Below are 23371 nucleotides of genomic sequence, written 5' to 3'. Positions count from 1 at the left end.
GTCTTTCCTTCTCATTAGGTGGCCAAAGTATTTGAGTTTCAACTTCAGGATCTGGCCTTCTAAAGAACAGTCAGGGTTGATCTCCTCTAGGACTGACCGGTTTGATTGCCTTGCAGTCACTTTAAATGTACACTAATTGGCATACATTAAAATGAAATTTTGTTGCATACAGGAACAGAAGGTTTATGGTCATTTTGATAAATCAATGAATAAAGAATATGAGATACATTTCTGATGATTTTTAACATGGCACTTCTTTTCATCTTTATGGATAATGTGGAGAACAAGAAGAGCTGCTTGTCAACTTTTTTTTATGCTGGGACTTCAAATGAAAGAGCAGACATGTATATGTAGGAAACAGGCTTTCCCCACCATCATTCTCTTTCAATTTAATATTTATAGTTGCTAGCCATGGTTTTGGGAAGAATAACATGGTGTAAAGTCTTGAAGTGGTTTTGATCGATCTTTCAAGAGTGAGGAGTTTTATCAATACACGTACAGTATGGTATCTAGCAAAATATATTACTTTGGTATAATGTAAAGTTGGTACATTCCTAATTTTCAGATCAGAAGTGGTAAAATGGGAGTTTTGTTTATCAATTCTCTGTTAATCTCTGATTATCTCTGTTTATGAACTGGCTCTTTTATCAGTGTTGTGGGGAAAAAGTTGTTGTTAGCTGCAAAGTCATGTCCGACCCTTCGCAACCCTATGGACAACGTTCCTCCAGGCCTTCCTGTCCTCTACCCTCTTCTGGAGTCCATTTAAGCTTATCAAAAGACTTATCAAAATTATTCAGTGTGGTGAAGGTTTATTCCTAGGTTAAAAACTGAGGTGTTGTTCCTCTTTGCTGTTTCCCTCATTTTCATTTTCTGTTTATCCTATCCAGTGCTTTTTTTGTAAAAGAAAAAGGTGCCGGAACTCACACGTCATACAACCCGCCTTGCCTACCATACAAGGTTCCATCCAAAAAAGGTACCGGAACTCCATTCTGAGCGTTCTATGACAAAAAAAGCCCTGATCCTATCTTTTTAAAACACGTGGGCTCCAAAAACATTTTTTTTAACTTAAAAAAAGATTACAGCACCTTCTTATTTCTCCCTTCTACAGATTTCACTATAAATTAATTTCAGAAACAACGCAACGATTTATATTTACTGGTACCAGCAACAAGAATAAAAAAGTAATGGAATTCCATTGTGGGAAAATCCCAAATTTCTCTGGGAAAAAGATAAAAGGAAACATAATAAAGAAAATATCTAGAGGAAATGGTTGATGTAATTAACATAAACTTCATGGGACTTTCCAAAACCACTAATTGCCTAATTTTAGCTTCAAGTAGACGTTGTCTTTTTAGTGTATTTGGTATTAACAAGGGAATCTTAATCCAATTTAGTGAAGAGATTGTTATTAACATGTGGCTTTGAAAGCAAGCATATAGCAAAACACAAACGTATTGTATTTTTTCCTATATCCACACTTCCTCTGAAGAACTAAATACAAGGCCCATGTTTGGTTCATAGATGTACTGCATCTACAAGAGGTAGAAACGATATTTCAATAGAATAAGATGAAAGCTCAATTCTTCAGTATTTATTAGATCCATGATTAGTTCTTCTTGTTATCCATGCCAGGAACCATCTCCAAATCCATCACTTCACAATGTCTACTTCTACTTCCTACGGGAAAGGGCGGTATATAAATTCAATAAAATTCAAATTCAAATACTGTAAACACTGAAAAAAGTGTTGCTTTTTGTTGCTCTTGAAATGTTCCTATGCTTCTTGTGCTGTTCAAAATTTGCCTTCCTTTTCAGGATTAATCTTCTTCTAATTGTAGGAGATGGTCAGGCTGAGTCCAAGGGCGGGGTCAAATGTATCATTAGTTTGAAGTCTCTACGACTCCATAAGAGAACTAAATCCAGACCTGTGAATTACATTGATTCTTATCTAGTGCCAATTTGTCTTGAGCGTTAGAAGATCAGATCGGAACTCGTATTTTTGAACTCCATCCCAACTCCTGATTTTTTGCACCTGACAATATATTCTTGAACTCAGAAAAACAAAGCAGTTTACCATGTTCACTTCTTTGTCATCAATTCTGAATTTACCAAGCACATTGCTTGACGTTTCCTTCAATATTTAACATTTTTTACTTTCATAACAAGTCTTGGTTTGGGTCCAAAGCAGTGTCTTCTCCGTATCACAGAACTGTTCGTGTTTAAATCTCCAATATAGATTCCAGATGTTATCCTTTCCAATCCTATCATTATTTGAATATATTGAATGTATAATTTAAATAGATATGAGATCACTATACATGCTTACTTTATTTCCTTACCCTGTCTATTCCCCAGATGTAGTTCTTAACAGAAGCTTTTGGCTCCCTGTAAAGTTTCCACAGAAGAATATTTGAGCATTCTGTTACACCCATTAGCCATAATAAGAACCACATTCAGGCATGATTTAATAAGTCAAAGGCCTTGATGTACACAAGGAGCAAAATCTCTTGCTCTCTAAATCATCCATTTTATGTTAGCTTTCATTTTGCTCAGCCTTTTTTGAAACCAGCCTGTTTAATGCAGGGGTCCCCAACTATTCTGTTATCATGGAACTACCAAGAAGAAAAACATACATACTTCCACCAATATTGGCAAGAGAAGTTACTGAATATAAACAGGAAACCATATTCACCATATTCACTAGCACTGATGATGTTACGTAGTTGGGTAATGAAATATCTGCAAGGAAACAACCAAGCTCAGACAGCACCAAGGTCTCCACAATTCAACCCTTAGCTATGTATTCTTTTCATCCAGGTCACGGTTGTCCCAAAGGTGATTTTTCAAGAGGCAACTGGACTTTCTTGTTTTTCTTTGAAGACACATTTCGCAACTCATCCAAGAAGCTTCTGAAGAGCTGAAGAAGCTTCTTGGATGAGAAGCAAAACGTCTTCAAAGAAAAACAAGAAAGCCCAGTTGCCTCACGAAAAAGCACCTTTGGGTCTTCTACTGAATGATCAATTTATTTATTGTACATTTCTACACAGTTTCTAACTTCTCTTGTAATATAAACGTGATACTTACATCGACAATTATAGTGATGTTTAGGTCCCTTTGCGTTCCTTTCAAAAATTGATTTATGCTTTGAATATCAATCTACTTTGATTAAGGTGGTTTTTCAAGGAAGACTTACCTGTAAGGATCTTTAGGGTCCTTGGCGTCACAGACGTCAGCATGCCCATGGCAAACACAGCGCCCTCCGATGCTGATATCTTTGATGCTGTAGTAATACTAGAAAAATCAAAAGTTCCTTCGTCAAGTTTGCAAAAAACGCATTCTCACCAATGTGAGAAAATCAAGAGCATAAATATTCACTCAAGAGCAAAGCTAATCTTGGTTGGACAATCAAGTAAGTAATTTACAAGTAAAGAAGACCAGCACTCACAACTTAGTTTATATGTGTGTGTGTGTGTGTGTGTGTGTGTGTGTGTATGTATGTATATATTTATATATATGTATATATGTGTGTCTGTGTATATATATATGTGTGTGTGTATGTGTGTGTGTGACTATCTGAATATGACTATCTGAATGATGTACTGTTTTTCTTTTTGCTGTGGAAATCTAGTCTGATTAATCTTATTTTATAACATCCTAAAAATCCTAAAATGCTTTGATTAGAAATTGACAAAGGCAATGAAATAGTTATATCTTCCAGTATTTTTCTTTATTTTTTTCACCTCATTATTAGATTTTTATCCTGGCCTTTATTATTTTATCAATTACTTAAGGCAGTGAACAAACATAAAACTCCTTCTTCCTTCTATTATCCTCACAACAACAACCCTGTGAGGAAGGTTGGGTTGAAAGAGACTGACTGGCCCAATCACCCAGTAGACTTTCATGCCTAGAAAGGACTAGAACTCACAGTCTCCTGGTGATTGGCCCAAAGTTACTTAGCCGGCTTTCATACTTAAGGCGTGACTAGAATTTATAGTCTCCTGGTGACTGGCCCCAAATAACCAGCCACTTTTCAGGCCTGAGGTGGCACTAGAACTCACCGTCCTCTGGTTTGTAGGCCACAACCTTAACCACTGCACCAAAACGGCTTGTGGTGCTCTTTCAAAGCAATTGGTTTATAATTATGTTAATTTCTCATCCATTTCCAGAAAGAGCTGGACTAGTGGCAGTGACTAGGTTGACAATTCAAATGAAATTTAGAAGCATCTTACCCTCCTGGTCACCGTGGGATCTCTCAAGGCCTTCCCCATCAGGTGTCCAAGCAGAGTGTTGGTTCTCAAGAAGCGCAATCGAATATTTGTTGCTTTGGTGAAATTCCGCAGAAGAGGGGAATATGAGAAATTCATGGCTCCTGGACGCCCATTCACCAAGGAAACGACAATCTGTAAAAGGATTCCGCCCCCGTATCCCAGAGGGAAGTTTTAAAATGCAAATTTCAATTGGAATTTTCTTTCTTTCTTTCTTTCTTTCTTTCTTTCTTTCTTTCTTTCTTTCTTTCTTTCTTTCTTTTGGTATAGATTTTATTAGTTTTTATAGGGCTAGGAATAAGGTGGGGTCAGAGTTAAGGTTGGGATTTGGGATAGGGTTAGGGTTGGGGTTTTTCCAAATAACATTCTCAATATTTAGCAAATAGCATAATGTCTGGGTTCCTGTGTTTAACAAACAGTAATAGATAACGGTTAATTATCATAACCAATATGTTAATTAATCACTCAATAGCCTTCTTCTTGCTAATATGTATTCAAAATTACATATCACGTGCCTTTCTCTCTAACTCGTTTTGCTAGCCAATTTCCAGGCTTTCTTTTTTAACGTTAAGAAAACCAAACTTTTATTACATAGACAGCTTTTTGTCACTACTTACAAAAATATACTCAGTTTTTTTTTTAAATGTAGACTGCGTTTGCTCATAAAAATACATTGCGCAACACGTAGCGTAAAAATACAGTTCATAAAATGAAGTACTTTGTTCAGGCAAGCTCTCCCTAAACCCCCAGACTTGGCTAGAAATCTCTCTCCAGAAACTCTGACTAATAATGGCAGAAAACAGCATGGCTACATAGCTAACCTTGATTACAAAAGGGGGCATACGTGCATAGAAGATCCGACTACAGGTAATCCTCGACTTACGAGCCCAAGGTTTCCATGGCGAAGCAAGGCGGCTGTTAGGTGAATTTCGCCCCATTTTACAATCACTTTGGCCACAACTGCTAAGTGTATCACAGCAGGTGTTAAGTTAGTTGTTAAGTGAATCAGGATTCCCCTTTCACTTTGCTTGCCAGAAGGCCTCAAAAGGGGAACCCATGAACACTGCAACCGACATAAATACAGGCTAGTCACCAAGCATTGCAATTTTGACTGGGGGGGGGGAATGCTGCAACAGTTGTTAAGTGTGAAAACCAGTCATTAAGTCACCTTTTGCGCTGCTGTTGTAACTTCAAACGGTCACTAAATGAATCGTTGTAAGTCGAGGGCTACCTATATTATGGATCACATGACTCAAGAATTACTTTTTCTAATTCCCCCCCCCCTTTTTTTGAAGATGGAAACTACATCAGCTCTTTTCCAGTCCTCTGGTAGTTCCCCAGTGCTCCAGGATCTTTCAAAGATATAGTTCAGTGGTTCTGAGACCACGTCTGCCAGTTCCTTGAGAACCTTGGGGTGTAATCCATCTGATCCAGGTGATTTGAACTTGTCTAGGGTGGACAGGTGCTCACTTACCATTTTCTTGCCTATCTTAACTTGCGTTTCTATTCTGTTTTTTACAGTACTGTTGTCTGAAATGGTATATGGTTTCCTGTCTGAGCAGGGGGTTGGACTACAAGACTTCTATTCTATTCTATTCTATTCTATTCTATTCTATTCTATTCTATTCTATTCTATTCTATTCTATTCTATTCTATTCTATTATTCTATTCTATTCTATTCTATTCTATTCTATTCTATTCTATTCTATTCTATTCTATTCTATTCTATTCTATTCTATTCTATTCTATTCTACTCTACTCTACTCTACTCTACTCTACTCTACTCTACTCTATTCCTTTCCAGATTCTATTCTACTCTACTCTACTCTACTCTATTCTATTCCTTTCCAGATTCTATCCTATCCTATCCTATCCTATCCTATCCTATCCTATCCTATCCTATCCTATCCTATCCTATCCTATCCTATCCTACTCTATTCTACAGGATGGATGGATGGATGGCATGCTATCAACCTCAGTTTAAGTCCTATGAATTCTTCTCCTCCATTCTCAAGGAACTTTTAACTGTTCTTTTCCTACTTTAAATCTATCTATCTATCTATCTATCTATCTATCTATCTATCTATCTATCTATCTATCTATCTATCTATCTTGCTATCTTTAGTCTTTCCTCTCTTACCTCTGCTTTCCCTTCCCATTGGCCCTCAAGATATGTCTTCCTTCACCCTTCCTTCTGGTTGCGAGCAACTGGCTGGCAGCACGTCCCTCTTTATTCTTTAATCTCTCTCCCAATGTCACCTGCCATCCACACAAACACCTCACCCTACCACCACCTGAAGATCTCAGAAAGAAGAAAAGGAAGAATTTTCGTTTCTTCTTTGGCAGAAACTAGACAGATTTCTCTGCTGTCTGTCGTTTCTACTACCATCACCATCATCCAATGTATCAAAAGAATGAAAAACTATTTGTTCGTCACAGACACAGAAAATACAGGGGGAAAAGGAAGGGGAAGGGATTGAAAATGCGTATTTTGGTGCCAATAAAAATTGACTTATTCTTTCCTGAATGTGAAATATCATCAGTATTTTTTTTTAACTCTAACTAATCTTTTGCTCTTCTTATCCTATCCTAATCTTGCATTTAGGAATAATACAAAATGAAAGGAAGTGTTTCATATGTTAACGGCTGGTTTGGATATACTTCCAGGCTCTTTTCTTTCTTTCTTTCTTTCTTTCTTTCTTTCTTTCTTTCTTTCTTTCTTTCTTTCTTTCTTTCTTTCTTTCTTTCTCTCTCTCTCTCTCTCTCTCTCTCTCTCTCTCTCTCTCTCTCTCTCTCTCTCTCTCTCTCTCTCTTTCTTTCATATCAAAACCCCATCTCATATATGTGATTCTGTGCAGCTTACAATAAAAATAGATTAAAAACTACATAAAAACACATAAAACACATACGTTTTTAAAAAAGACATACGGTCGCTAAATTATAAATCAACCATTTACACAGCCAGAAGACAAGGGCTGCACACTTGGGCACAAAATCACGTTTTTAGAGCTTCAGGAAGGCCAGCAAGGTTGGGGGGGTCAATCTGATTTCTCGAAGAATTATATTCCAGAGAGCGGATGCCATGATAGAAAAAGGCTTCCTTCCAAACATAGACTAATTTATTTCACGTAGGAAGACATTTCAACTTTTATCAGCATGAGGGGGGGGGCACAATGGCTCAGTGGCTAAAGATGCTGAGCTTGTCAACTAGAAAGCTGAGAGGCCGGGTTCAAGAACTGGACGCTGCACGATGGGATGAGCTCCCGTTACTTTCCCCAGATCCTGCTTGCCAGAGCCGTTTGAAAGCATGCAAATGCGAACAGATAAATACTGTAGGTACCACTTCGGTGGGAAGCTAATAGTGTTCCATGGGCCTCGGCAATATAGTCATGCCGGCCACATGACCCCAAAAGGATCTTTGGATGATGCTGTCTCTCTCAGCTAAGAAATGGAGATGAGCACAGAAACAACTAGAAAGGGAAAACCTTTACCTTTTTTTCAGCATTATGCATTATTTAAAATAAGGTAAAGGTAAAGGTTCCCCCGCACATGCGTGCTAGTCGTTTCCGACTCTAGGGGCCGGTGCTCATCTCCGTTTCAAAGCCAAAGAGACAGCGCTTGTCCGAGGATGTCTCCGTGGTCATGTGGCCAGCATGACTAGACGCCAAAGACGCACGGAACGCTGTTACCTTCCCACCGTAGTGGTCCCTATTTTTCTACTTGCATTTTTACGTGCTTTCGAACTGCTAGGTTGGCAGAAGCTGGGACAAGTAACAGGCGCTCACTCTGTTACGCGGCACTCGGGATTCAACCCACCAAACTGCCGACCATCTGATCGACAAGCTCAGCGTCCTAACCCACTGAGCCACCGCGTCCCTTCATTATTTAAAATATATATTATCAATTATTTCATCATCCAACTTTTCAGCTAAGATGGAGAGGAGGATTAAAAGAAGTAATTAAGAATCCTTGGAAAAAATAATCCCCGTGTCTTTCCAGTTTTATTTTGAGATGTCCGGTTTCTGGGAATGTTTCTAGTAGGGTAAAAATCCATTTGATTTCTCATCTGGAAATAATTTGTCTATAGTGTCAGATTAATTCAATTCTTATGTGCTTCTTTAAAGCTTAGGGTAAATTATTTTCTCATCTCACTCCACTGCACAGCAGACCTGGCCAATAAATCATAACTATTCTGGCTTTATAGATGAGGCAACTGGGGATGAAAAATAAACTTGTAGGCTTGTTTTAGATCACAAATCAGAACTGTGGCTCAGGGTCTAATGTTAATTTCATAAGTTCTCACAGTTCATGATAAATGTGACTTCAAATTCAACAATTGTTCCAGATAGACGGAAACAAAATATTAAAGAATAATACAGGAAAACTTTAATTCTATAGGCAAGCATTTTTCAACTTTGGCAACTTTAAGATGTGTGGACTTCAACACCCAGAATTCTGGGAGTTGAAGTCGAAACATCTTTAAGTTGCCAAAGTTGAGAAACAACATTAAAGATTAACTGAAGTAAGGAATTACATTGGAATCAAAGGTCTAATAAAGTGAATTTCCATATAATGACAATCTGGCTATGACACCTGTCACCCCACTGATCAGGGTAGATTCAGCTGATCTGGCTGGCTAGATGTATGTCCCTCCTGACGCTGTGCATATAACCCTGATTGAAACAATATACACAAACTGGATCCAGTTCCATGATTTGTGTAACTACATCATTTACACAGATTACTTCATTAACAAAACTGAGTTGCAACATTTTTTAAAGAGGCAACAATGCAAAATTTACACAATGAAAAACAGGTAGCCCTTGATTTACGGCCGGTTTCTTAGCAACCACTTGAATTTATGACAGATCTTCCTGGTGTGTGTGTATGTGTGTGTGTGTGTGTGTAACTTTCTACCCAGTTCCAAACTTCCAATGGGCCCCACACTACCATGATCATGTGATTCCACTTTGAATGCATGGCAACCGACCCATATTTGGTATAGGGTTTGTATATAGGGGTTCCTTCCTGAGCAGGGGGTTGGACTAGAAGACCTCCAAGGTCCCTTCCAACTCTGTTATTTACTGCTGTTTGCAGCATCCTACAGTTATGTGGCCACATTTTATAACTTTTTCAGTTTAAGTAGGGTCATACGTTGGGAACTACCTATAAATTAGCCACAGGTTGCGATGTAGGATGTTCTTTCATAAAATTAATCTCACCACAGCCCACGTCTAATTGGCACGTTAGGCCAAACTACCATCAAGCTTAGAATATTAGAATATCTAAGGGAACACCTGGTGCCGGCATCAACTTCCCATTGTCCTGTGCGCTCCCACAGGGAGGGCCTTCTCAGGGTACCGCCGGTTAAGGAATGCCGGCGGGTTATTCCCAGGGGAAGGGCGTTCTCTGTGGGCGCGCCGGCCCTATGGAACCAACTTCCCACAGAACTCAAGACTGCCCCCGACCTTCGCTCATTTTGCCGGGTCTTGAAAACCTGGTTCTTCCTAGCTGTTTGGCCCAGACTGAGGGGTTTTAACTAATTTAATTTAATTGGGTTTTAGTTTAATTTCAGGGACTGTAATTTAATTATAGTTTTTAACTGCTTTTAATTTTTGTATGCTATGTATTTTAATTTTCCCTGTAAACTGCCCTGAGTCCTACGGGAATAGGGCGGTATATAAATTTAAATAATAAAATAAATAATAAATAATAAATATTGTGAAACCACAGCCAGTCTTTTTAAGGAATATCTGCAGCTGCATGTCTCAGCATCAAACGTTTGTGAATGTTCAGCCCTAATTTGATAAATGCTATAACCCAGGTTTATATCTTTAATCTTACTGAAATGCTATGACAAACAGGCATCCATGTGGAATTATGTGTTTCGGTTCTTCTCCACAGAGACCCGTGTTTGCCTACTTAACGACAATACAGGCAGTCCTCAACTTATAACAGGATAATTAGTGACCATTTGAAGTTACAACGGCCCTGAAAAAAGAGACTTATGACCCTTTTCCCACTTATGACCTTTGCAGCATGGTCACGCGATCAAAATTCAGATGCTGGGCAACTGACTCATAGTTACGACGGTTGCAGTATCCTGGGGTCATGTGATCCTCTTTTGCAACCTTCTGACCAAGAAAGTCAACGGGGAAGCCAGATTCACCTAACAACCGTGTTCTTAACTTAACAACTGCAGTGATTCACTTAACAATTGTGGCCAGAAAAGCTGCAAAATGGGTCGAAACCCACTTAACAACAGTCTCGCTTAGTGGCAGAAACCTCGGTTACAATTGTGGTCGTAAGTCGAGGACTACCTCTATTTTGCTTTGTGAGGAAGGATGTCTGCAACTCTATATCTTTTTTTTTTTTTTTTTGCTATACATCCCATCTCTTCCCCCAATTCTCAGTAGGATTTGCCAGCTGGAACACAGCATTTACACAGATGGAACAATTCTGCCAGCAGGACTCAAAATTACAGTAGAATATAGCAACAGGATGCAAGAAGTGCAAAATCCATTATCAGCTTCAGAAAGCTCAAAACATGATTAAAAGGTAAATTTCACTAGACTGGAAAAAACAAGAAATCGGCTATCTGCTAAGAAGAAGGAAAAATGTTGTTGCTGAAAATATTCTTGTTATTTAACCATTTAGTTGCGTCCGACTCTTGGCGACTTTATAGGCAACTGCTTTCAATGCCACCCTTGTCAAGTGTAGCTTCTTTCAATTGTTGGTTGCACATTTTTGTGTCAGATTTGATGTTATCAAGCCAGCCTATTCTTTGCTTGCCCCTTGTTCTTGTTCCACTATTCTAAGTATCGCGACCTTCTCCAATGAATTTGCAGGCATGACAGCACTAAAGTTAATTTTTCCCTTTAATTCTTCTTCCAGGCATGAAATTAGATCTTTATTATACAACTTGGAACACTAAGGATCTCATCCTTTACTTCTGTAACATTTAGATCTGTTGCTGAAAAAATTATATTTAGGAAAAGTATGGGGAATATTTGAAGACTACTTGAACAAGAAACCAAAGCTTGAGCAGAACATATATCCCACAGAAGAATAAGGTATAAATTTAATCAATAAGCAAACAGACTTCCAACAGTTTCTAGATGGAATTACTACAATATTCCTTATTGATTGCTGCATGCCAGACCCATATTTTAATTTTTCCTGCCTCTTCTTTCTACTGCCCTTGTGCCTTAAGTACTTTTAAGCTTTGTTGCATAAATCTTAACTAAAACCTAGTCAGACAAATCTTTTTGTATAGACCAAAAAGGGATTGTGCATGGCTTCAAACTAAGCACGGAAGCTGAACTCATATGTTCACCTGTCCCCTACAAACTCTTACTTCACTCCCAGACAGAAATAAGTATCATGAAATCTATGAACATTCAAACCAATCCATCACACCAAAAAGAATGCAATGCAAATCTTGTCAAGATTGAATCACTAATCAACTTGCCATAGAAAAGGAGGGAGGGGTAGAAAGTGCAGGGGAGAGATGCGATTCCAAGAAACCGTTCACGGACAATGAGAACCTGCAGGAACTCCAAGGATACTAACACAGGTGCTTGACAGAGAAGTGGCCTGTTCCCATAACAAGCCGAAGTTTTTTGATTGGACAATGTGAGCACCCGGTGGGTGGGGGCAAGGGATGCTATTGTTTAGCTAGGCAGATTTTCACGTGGGAAAACTAGAGTTGGTTTTGCTTCTTCAGTTCTGAGATATGTATTCAGTAATGTTTTATATTTATGGCACTCCAAAGCCTTGAAGATTCCTTTTTTGGGTTTGTTAGCTGGAGAGTTGACAAATGTATGGATAGGTAGTCCTCGACTTACAACAGTTCATTTAGTGACCTTTCAAAGTTACGTTCCTGAAAAAAGTGACCGATGACCATTTTTCACACTTATGACCATTGCAGCATCCTCATGGTCACCTGATCAAACTTCAGACACTTGGCAATTGACTCATATTTATGATGGTTGCCATGTCGTGGGGGGTCACTTTTTGCGACCTCTTGACAAGCAAAGTCAATGGGGAAGCCAGATCCACTGAACAACAATGTCACTAACTTAACAACTGATTCACTTAACAACTGTGGTAAGAATGGTTGTATAAAGGGGCAAAATTGACTTTAAAAATGTTTCACTTAGCAACAGAAATTCTGGGCTCAGTTGTGGCCGTAAGTCGAGGACTACCTGTAATCTAATCCTATCGCTTTAAATATAGAACTTGAATTAGAAAAGCGATTAAAGCTACTTACCTCCCCATTTTCCAAGGGCACAATGCGGGAATATTCAGTGGTACAAATAACATCATTATCTTTGGTAATCTTCTCTGTGCTCTTCAGGCCAAATTTCTCCATGCAATCTCTCCTGGAAGCTATTGAGTACAGATGACAAGATTTACAATCTGGAAGGGTGTGGTTTGCCCCCAAATAATTTTTAACACTTTGCATGGATAGAGAATTTTCAAACAATGAAAGGCCTTTGCATGTATCTCTAAGTGTCAGGCATGAAGAATCAGGACTACCCATTAATTTCCAATTAAGCTGATTTATTTTCTCATGCCTATACACCAAAAAAAAAAATCTAGTCATCTAATGGTTAGCATTAAAAGTCAGCATAACTGGAGACAGAACAGTGTCAACAGAATTCAAGGGGGATTGGACTTAGATTGTAAGGACTCTAGGCTGATCATTTGCTTGACAAATCCAGACTCTGCCTCTTCTTTTCCTACACTAAGGGGTATATCCTAGTAAAGAATATATTGTGGAAAGGCTGAGACCAGTGGTGGGATTCAAATAGGTGAACAACCAGTTTTCTGTGTGGATGCCGCTTCCGGAAGTCCATTCTGGGTCTGGGCAACAAAAAAATTAGCTACCGGTTCCACTGAAGTGGTGCGAACTGGCAGAATCCCACCACTTGGCTGAGACAATGGCACACTTAAAGTCTCCTAAATGAAATTCTGGCAGTGGAAAAAAGCAAAGGAAAAATCCAAATTTTCCTTTTCTCTTACTCGTGTACATCAACTCTGTTAGTATAAAAATTGTAAGTAAATTTAGGATAAACTGGAAAACGAAAATGGAGCATTGAGGGTTTTTTTGTTTTGTTTTTAAGTGCCATGAGAATTTCTTGTCATGTTGCTACCAGACCAAATCCTTAAAAAAAGGGTCCATTTTCTACAAAGCTGGAACAATACACATTACTGCCTGAGCATGGAAGTTGCATTCGAGATAAGCATAGGAAAACTTTTTATCTCATTTTCTGCCGTCCTTATTTCCAATAATCCAGAAGTTGCAGAAGGAGTTCAGATTATTAAATAGGATGAATATGGGGCATATACCCGGCATTCTATTATTTCAGTTATTTATAACTCACAAACTACAGGTAGCTTGTAGTAACCTGAGGCACTTAGTAACTGTCTCGCTTAGCAACAAAAACTCTGGGCTCCGTTATGGTTGTAGGTTGTAATTCATCACCAATAAATTCATCACCAATAATAAATTCAAGAAAATAAATTCAATTCCTGGCACCTGGACAAAATTCCAACATCCCTTATTTTTTAATAAAAAAGAATGTTGGGAGATATAGATGTCAAACATCATGCTTGTTTAACATCTGGGAAGTGTTTGAGGGAGACTTTGCTTTTCAGAAGAAGTCTCCAAACAAAGGGAAAACAAACAAACAAATACACAGAGCAGAGAATAAAAATAACAAAAAAAAACCAATAACAAAAAAAAGAAGCTTGAGATTTTGCACAGTTGCAAAAACAGCTGGAAAGTTGAGGATCAGGACGAAGACAGATAAACTTTTGTTTGGAATAAAGTGTTCCTGAAAATTACACAGGAACCAATCCATCACAAAAGAATGTACAGATTGCCAAGCTTGCAATAGTCTTATCTTAAAGGAAGAAGCAAAATTAAGTCAGTTCTGTTGGGGCAGGTGGCTTATCTCTTCACATTTCTCCAAAGCTGGCTTCACATATTTTCCTCAGCTGTGGCTAAGAGCCGTGTTTCGCTAAACGAGTCATAGTAGGCTGTTCCACACCTAATACTTTCCCCCAAAAGCAGCATTTCTCAACCATGACAACTTTTGAGATATATGGACTTGGTTCCCAGAATTGACCTGAGTGGGGAGTTTGGGGAATCTAAACATCTTAAAAATTGCTAAGGTTAAGAAAGACTGCCATAACACAACACGCGCTTTACTTGTCAAAACGGCCGAGTTAGTGCAGGTTCGCATCCCACCAGGCTCAAGGTTGACTCAGCCTTCCATCCTTCCGAGGTAGGTAAAATGAGGACCCAGATTGTTGGGGGCAATTAAGCTGACTTTGTAATAATGCCACTTGGGGTGTGTGTGAAAGCCTTAATAAGCAGGCATATACATAGAATGAAGGCTACTGCTAAGCTTGTAAGCCGCCCTGAGTCTTCGGAGAAGGGCGGGATATAAATGGAATTAAAATAAAAAAAATAAAATAAGCCTAAAACAAATAATACGGCTTAGCATATAGAGAAAGTAAGTCTGACCACATGGTGAGTTATGATTTGAAGGAGATATGATTTCAATTACTATGGGGAAAAAATGCGTTTAGATTATTGTCCTTAATCCCAATTGGACGCTAGTGAAATAAGCACACCAATTTGTTACTTGAAAACTCCAAGGATAGTCTAATACAGAGGTCCCCAACCTTTTGGGTACCAGGAACCGGTTCTGTGGAAAAAGGTTTTTCCGTGGACCGGGGAGAGCGTGGTTTTGCGTGCTGCCTGCATCCCACGGATGGGGCTTTGCTTATTTGTGCAGACCGGTTGCTGGCAGGCCGTGGCCCGGTACCAGTCCAAGGACCGGGGTTGGGGACCGCTGGTCTAATACTAAAGGATAGCCATGTTAATTTTCAGCAATGCGATCTAAACAAGGCTTGCAGAGCAGAAGATACAAGCGCGCAGAATTAGCAAGCAGCAATAGATAGTGCTTGACTTATAACAGATCATTTAGTGACCGTTCAAAGTTACCATTTTGCATTGGCAAAACGGACTTATGACCATTTTTCACGCTTACGACCATTGCAGCCTCCCCATGGTCATGTGATCAAAACTCAGATGCTTGACAACTGACTCATATTTATGATGGTTGCAGTGTCCCTGAGATCAGGTGATCCCTGATCTCAGCCCTGCCTGAGCTTCTCGATATCCTCTCAGGGTTGGTGGTTGAGTTCCCCAAACTTATAGTTTTGGGTGACTTCAACCTACCATCCCTGGGGGGATCATCTGAGTTAGCTCGGGAGTTCATGGCTTCCATGACGGCCATGGACCTGAAGCAGGTTATTCTGGGCCCAACTCACGGGGGGGGGGGGGGGGGTCACACGCTCGATCTGGTTTTTCTATCTGGACGGTGGTTAGATGATCTTGGGGGGGGGGTTCCCCAATTAATTCACCCCTGTCATGGACCGATCATCATCTCCTGCGGATGGTCTTCCGTTTTGCCACTCCCTGTCGTGGGGTTGCTGAGCCAACAAGATGGTTCCGCCCTAGGCGCCTTATGGACCCTGAGCGGTTCCAAACGGCGCTTGGGCCCCCACCTGCCTCCTTTGCTCACAGCTCGGTCGATGCCCTGGTGGAAGCCTGGGAAAGGGCAGCCACAGAGGCACTCGACCAAGTTGTACCCATGCGGCCCTTGACCCGACGCAGATCCCAACGACGCAGTTCTCCATGGAGCTCCGCGAGATGAAGCGTCGGAGACGGGGCCTAGAGAGCTGTTGGAGGTCCAGCCGATCCGAATCCGACCGGTTACGACTAAGGTCGTTTACGAGAACTTATCTCGCAGCATTGAGGGTGGCTAGGTCTAACCACTTTGCCACCCTCATTGCGTCCGCAGAGAATCGCCCGGCCACCCTGTTTAGGGTGACTCGCTCTCTCCTTAATCAGGAGGTGAGGGAGGAACCTTTGCAGGGTCGAGCCGAGGAGTTTAGTCGATTTCTGTCGGACAAAATCGCTCGGATCCGGACCGGTTTGGACTCCGACTGGGCAGAGTCTGACGAAGAGGATACGGGCGGTCTTGTCGATTTAATCTGGGAAGAGTTCGATCCTGTGACCCCTGAAGAAGTGGACAAGATCATGGGGAAGCTGAGCTCCACCACGTGTTTGTTGGACCCGTGCCCCTCCTGGCTGACTTATGCAGCCCGGGATGGGACACGAGGCTGGCTCCAGGCAGTGATTACTGCTTCTTTGAGTCAGGGTAGTTTTCCCACCGCCTTGAAGGAGGCGGTGGTGAGACCCCTCCTCAAGAAGCCTGCCTTGGACCCAGCAATTTTAAACAACTATCGTCCGGTCTCCAACCTTCGCTTTTTGGCGAAGGTTGTTGAGAGCGTGGTGGCGCATCAGCTCCCTTTGTTCTTGGAGGAAGCTGACTACCTAGACCCGTACCAATCGGGTTTCAGGCCCGGGTACAGCACGGAGACGGCATTGGTCGCGCTGATGAATGATCTCTGGCGGGCTCGGGACAGGGGTTGTTCCTCTGTCCTAGTCCTTTTAGACCTCTCAGCGGCTTTTGATACCATCGACCATGGTATCCTGCTGCGACGTCTCAGGGGGTTAGGAGTGGGAGGCACGGTTCTCCGGTGGTTCTCCTCTTACCTCCTGGGACGTTCACAGTCGGTGTTAGCAGGGGGGCAGAGATCGACCCTGAGACCTCTCATTTGTGGAGTTCCTCAGGGATCGGTTCTCTCGCCTCTCCTGTTCAACATCTATATGAAGCCGCTGGGTGAGATCATTCGTGGTTTTGGAGTTGGGTATCACCAATATGCTGATGATACCCAACTTTTTATTTCTACCCCAAACCACCCCAGCGATGCCCTCGACGTGATGTCCCGTTGCCTGGAGGCGGTCCGGGTCTGGATGGGGAGGAACAGGCTTCGACTCAACCCTGACAAGACTGAGTGGCTGTTCGTGCCGGCATCCCGGGAAATTCCGATTATCCCATCATTGGCCATGGGGGGTGAGCTATTACCCCCCGTAGATAGGGCCCGCAACTTGGGGGTCCTTCTAGATTCACAGCTCTCTTTGGAAGAGCATATTGGAGCTGTGACTAGGGGGGCCTTTGCCCAGGTTCGCCTGGTGCGCCAGTTGCGGCCCTATCTAGACCGGGATGCCTTGCGCACAGTCACTCATGCGCTCGTGACCTCTCGTCTAGACTACTGTAATGCTCTCTACATGGGGCTGCCCTTGAGGTCCACCCAGAGACTCCAGCTGGTGCAGAATGCAGCCGCGCGAGTCGTCTTGGGAGTTTCCCGATACTCCCATGTTACACCTCTGCTCCGCGAGCTGCATTGGCTACCGGTTGCTCTCCGGGTGAGGTTCAAGGTGTTAGTTATGATGTACAAAGCCCTTCATGGCATGGGTCTGGATTACCTACGGCAACATCTGCGACCGGCGTCAATTTCCCTCCGTCCAGTGCGCTCCCACAGAGAGGGCCTCCTCAGGGTGCCGCCGATCAAAGAATGCCGATTGGTGACCCCCAGGGGGAGAGCGTTCTCTGTGGGCACGCCAGACCTTTGGAACAGCTTACCGGTTGAGCTCCGGACGGCCCCCGACCTTCGCTCCTTCCGGCGCGATCTTAAAACATTCTTTTTCGAACAAGCTGGCCTGGTCTGACGGGATGGGGTTGGGTTTTTAAAATTAGTTTTTCATTTAATATGTATTGATTTTATGGGCATGATGTTTAATGGTTTTTTAATGGTTTTTTAATTTTTGTATTTGATTTTTATTGTGTATTGCCCTGTTCACCGCCCTGAGTCCTTCAGGAGAAGGGCGGTATAGAAATCAAATTATTAAATTAAATTAAATTAAATCCCCTTTTGCGACCTTCTGACAAGCAAAGTCAATAGGGACGCCGGATTCACTTAACAACCGTGTTCCTAACTTAACAACTGCAGGGATTCACTTAACAAATGTGGCAAGAAAGGTCGTAAAATGGAGCTAGGTTCACTTTACAACTGTCTCACTTAGCAACATAAATTTTGGGCTCACTTGCAGTCTAGCACTATCTAGTTAAAGAAGAACAAAAAAGTATATGGCGTATATGCGTTCTATTATTTCAGTTATTTATAACTCACAAGCTACAGGTAGTATGTAGTAAACTGGGACAAAATTCACTTAACAAATGTCTCGCTTAGCAACAGAAATTTGGGGGTCAATTGTGGTCGTAAGTCGAGGACTATCTGTAAAGCTATTCAAATGCACAGCCCAAAAACTTGCTTCGGTGATTGTTATTAAAATAAAAAAATTCTGCTCTCTCTTTTATTTTTCCTTTTTCTTTCTTAGCTCTTTTGGTTTTTTTGTACTCTGGAATTTACTTTGTAAGCCTAGAAGGAATGACAGTAAAGTAATAATTGTTGGTAGGCACCTAGAGATCAATCTACTTTATGTAGTATGATGATTAGATATGTCTGTTAGATCAGTCTGTGCATTAATAACACAGAGATGGACTCCGTTGGGATTATCCCAGAGCAAATGATTGCAGCCAATGGATTCTCGGATTTAGTAATTCAGTTGTTAACGGTGATAACCCGCTAATCCAATAAACATGTTAAACTTTAAATCCAAAACCATTCACAAGTTTTCCAGGCAGTAATTCAGGCATTAACTTTACTTGGCAAAAGACTCTCAGATCTAACTAGATTAGAATCTTTACTAAACAAAAATGGGAAATCTTATTCACCCAGAAACTGTAAATAAAAGAAATACAGAACAAATGTCAAATACTGCATTTTATACAGGTCGTCTTCCGCTTATGACCCCAACTGAGACCAAAATTTCTGTCGCTAAGTAAAGCATTCGTTAAGTGAGTTTTGCCCTGTTTTATGAGCTGTTTTGCCACAGTTGTTAAGTGAATCATTGCGATTGTTAAGTTAGTAACACAGTTATTAAGGGAATCTGGCTTCCCCATTGACTTTGCTTGTCAGAAGGTCACCAAGGGGGATCACCTGATCCCAGGGACACTGCCATCGTCATAAGTATGAGTCAGTTGCCAAGCGTCTGAACTTTTATCACATGACCGTGGGGATGCTGCAATGGTCGTAACTGTGAAAAATGGTCATAAGTCACGAAATTATTATATAAATCTTCGTGTATTATTCAAGGAAAGATTTCTGCCTGTTAATAACAATAATAATAAAGTTGGGACCTTGGAGTCATCTAGTCCAACCCCCTGCTCAGGCAGGAAACCCTATACCATTTCAGACAAATGGTTGTCCAGTCTCTTCTTAAAAACTTCTAGCGTTGGAGCACCCACAACTTCTGGAGGCAGGTTGCTCCAGTGATTAATTGTTCTCACTGTTAGGAAATGCCTCCTTAGTTCTAGGTTGTTCTCTCCTTGATCAGTTTCCATCCGTTGCTTCTTCTCCTGCCTTCGGGTGCTTTGGAGAATAGCTGGACCCCCTCTTCTTTGTGGCAGCCACTGAGATATTGGAACACTGCTATCATGTCAGCCTTCGTCCTTCTCTTCATTAAACTAGACATACCCAATTCCCAGTTGGACTACTAGAGGATACCCATTGAACTAGAAGATCTCCAAGGTCATTTCCCTTCTGCGAAATACCAATAGTCCTCAACTTACAACCATTCATTTAGTGACCATTTTTATAACAGCACTGAAAAAAGTGACTTAAGACAAGTTTTCACGCATACAACCATTGCAGCATCCCCATAGTCATGTGATCAAAATTTGGGCATTTGGCAACTAGCATGTATTTATGACGGCTGCAGTGTCCCAAGGTCATGCGGTCGCCGTTCACATGTATCCTTCCCAGGCAGCTTCTAGCAAGCAAAATCAATGGGGGAAGCCAAATTTGCTTAATGGCCACATGATTCATTTAACAACTGTGGTGATTTGCTCAATAAATGTGGCAAGAAGTTGGTCAAATGGGACAGAACTCACTTAAAAACTGCCTTTCTTAGCAACAAAAATTTGGGGCTCAATTGTGATTGTAAGTCCAGAACTAAAGGTCTGGAGACTGAAACATATGAAGAATGGTTTCAGGATTTGGGTTTGGCTAGTCTAGTGAAAAGGACTAGGGGTGACATGACAGCAGTCTTCCAATATCTCAGGGGCTGCCACAAAGAAGAGGGGGTCAAAATATTCTCCAAAGCATCTGAAGGCAGGACAAGAAGCAACAGGTGAAAACCAGTCAAGGAGAGAAGCAACCTGGAATTAAAGAGAAACTTCCTGACAGTGACAACAATTGTCCCATGGAACAGCCAGCCTTCAGAAGTCATGGGTGCCATCACTGGAGGCTTTTAAGAAGAGACTGGACAATCACTTGTCTGAAATTATACAGGGTCTCCTGCGTGAGCAAGGGGTTGTGCTAGAAGACCCCCAAGGTCCCTTCCCAGCTCTATTCTGATTGCCTGAACTACCGTTATATATAAAATGTAAGTCACTTGGCATAAAGCCTTCTGTTATTGTTTGAGAACCTCTTCAGGATAAAGATGCTTCTTATTCTTTTACCCGTGAGGTCAACTTAATGCGTCCCTGTCAAAAACTGTGAGGTGTAGCACACTCAAGAGAAAATGTTCCTGTATTATTCTCCCAGATATTCTTTTTCCAGGTTTTTCTGTTTAACAAATTATCATAAAACTTAATTCACATCTTCTGCCTATTACTATAACTTCTCCCTGGAGAAAAAATTGTTTAATACTTTCAAACCACCTGCATTCCCTCCGTTTGCTTGAAATTGATGTATTTTCAGAGGAAACCGACGCATTTGGCCAACTCAAGTACAGGTAGTCCTGGACTTACAACCACAACGGAGCCCCCAAATTCTGTTGCTAAGTGAGACGTTTGTTAAGTGAGCTTTGCTCCGTTTTACAATCTTTCTTGCCACGGTTGTTAAGTGAATCACTGCAGTTGTTAAGTTAGCCACAAGGTTGTTAAGTGAAACTGGCTTCCCCACTGACTTGTCGGAAGGTTGCAAAGGGGGATCATGTGACACTGGGACACTGCAACCGTCATAAGTATGAGTCAGTTTGCAAGAGTCTGAATTCTGATCACGTGGCTCTGGGGATGCTGCAACGCTCATTAAGTGTCCTAAGTCCCTTTTTTTCAGTGTCGTTGTAACTTTGAACGGTCCCTAAATGAACTGTTGTAATTCGAAGACCTGTATCAGATTTGCTCTGTGAACAGTGGGCAGTCTGAGAAAAGAAATTCTCTGACCGACTTTCCTTACGTTTCTTTTTCCACGGAACAGTGAAGAACACCAGGTAGCCAGAAATGCATTTTATCTAAGCTACGAAATACAGTGATTTTGATCTTTTCATAACACACGGCTGTCCTCCTGGCAAGTGGTGTGCAAACTTTGGGGATGGCTGGTGGTCTCAGAGCCCCCCTCCCATCTTTTAACTTATCTGTTAATCTTCACTTTTATCTTTTTGTCATTCAGTTTTAATTCTGATTCGACTGTATTTTTTTACTTGATTTTATGCCCTTTTCTCTGCAAACCACGCAGAGTCACTTAAATAGGGAGATGAGCGGTGCCTAAATTTGGTAAATAAATTGAATAGATAAACTCGCCTAAGGGATGCCATAAAATTGGTCACATCCAGAATAAGTAGCAATAGCAATAGTAATAGCACTTAAGACTTATATACCGCTTCACGGTGCTTTACAGCCTTCTCTAAGTGGTTTACAGAGTCAGCCTCTTGACCCCCAACAATCTGGGTCCTCATTTTACCGACCTCGGAAGGATGGAAGATTGAGTCAAACTTGAGCCGGTCAGGATCGAACTGCCAAAGTGCTGGCAGACGGCACTCAGCAGAATTAGCCTGCAGTACTGCTGTCTAACCACTGCGCCACCAGGGCTCATCAAATTGGGTAATGAAGAAATGAAAAGGGAGAGTTGTCTCAGAGCTCTGTCAGATGATGTTTCCCATGCAAGTCGCAGCTGGAATGCAAAACCTCTGCATAGACATTTCTTCACTTACCTCTAGCGCACTTAAGGGAGAAGGGATGCTCAACATTCTTTGCAAACATCATGAATGGACAGATGGATTTCTCACGAGTAAACTATTTTAATTTGCTCTCATACTCACAGGCAAAATACTGCCAAGGATCATAGGTAACTCCGAAATCGGTTGACCGCTCAAGTACCCACAGGTCTGGACGGGGGGTATTTGCAAACTTGATCAGTACGTAGGCCACATGGAACAGCTGTGAAAGAAGCGGGGGGAAATGTACATTTTAGCACAAAACAACACAGTTCCACTCCTCCAAGAACAAACATGAGGCAGGTATATAAAGCTGAAAGTTGTACACGAGAAAAGTGTTGTCCAGTTTTGACTGGGGCGACTACAGGTGATCCTCGACATTCAACAGTTCATTTAGTGACCATCTGAAGTTACAACGGCACTGGGGAAAAAGTGACTTATGACCGTTTTTCATACTTGTGACTGTTGCAGCCTCTCCATCGTCACGTGATCAAAATTCAAACACTTGGCAACTGACTCGTATTTATGACGGTTGCAGCGTCCCGGGGTCATGGGATCACCTTTTACGACCTTCTGACAAGCAAAATCAAAGGGGAAGCCAGATTCAGTTAAGAACTGGGTTACTAAATGAACAACTGCAGGGATTCACTTAACAACTGAGACAGGAAAGGGTGTAAAATGGGGCAAAATTCACTTAAGAACAACCATCTCACCTAGCAACAGAAAATTTGGGCTCAACTGTGGTCATAAGCCAAGAACTACTTGTGATAAGGAAATTAAAAAAATTAGATAAAGAATCTTCCCTACATTTCATTGAGTTTTCAGAAATTGTGCTATGTTTCTTGTATATTTTTTTTTATAAAAGTGTAGCAGTTAAAATTTATGATGGACCTTCTCTATAGCTTTCCTTTATGGTCCAGCCATACTCCAACTCATGAGAAAGACCATTGTCCATAGGGGAGAAATTTCCCAGTCAAAGCTACAATTATTTTAATTTAGATTAATGATAAATATCAAGGAAACAGGTAGACTGAGAATCCAGGAACAAGAAGAGAATTGGCAAACTTTTTCTGAAGAATCTGTCTGTGAAATCACTAGGAGTTATGCTTAACTGGAAG

General features: G+C 41.2%; 1 protein-coding gene across 1 annotated transcript in view; it reads right to left on the bottom strand.

Annotated features, from left to right (window-relative positions):
• Positions 1-23371, bottom strand: part of LAMA5 (laminin subunit alpha 5) — a 240386-nt gene that overhangs the window by 152597 nt on the left and 64418 nt on the right. Inside the window, exons 3-6 of the mRNA XM_083360813.1 lie at positions 22359-22476; positions 12540-12658; positions 4232-4402; positions 3193-3290 (exon numbers count right to left, since the gene is read on the bottom strand). Coding sequence (XP_083216939.1) covers positions 3193-3290; positions 4232-4402; positions 12540-12658; positions 22359-22476 — 506 coding nt within the window. The remainder of the gene's footprint in view (positions 1-3192; positions 3291-4231; positions 4403-12539; positions 12659-22358; positions 22477-23371) is intronic.

Source organism: Vipera ursinii (genome assembly GCF_947247035.1).
Source record: "Vipera ursinii genome assembly, chromosome: 3".
Lineage (NCBI taxonomy): Eukaryota > Metazoa > Chordata > Lepidosauria > Squamata > Viperidae > Vipera > Vipera ursinii.
Note: the sequence above shows the minus strand (reverse complement) of the source record. Positions and strands in the feature narration are given on the sequence as shown.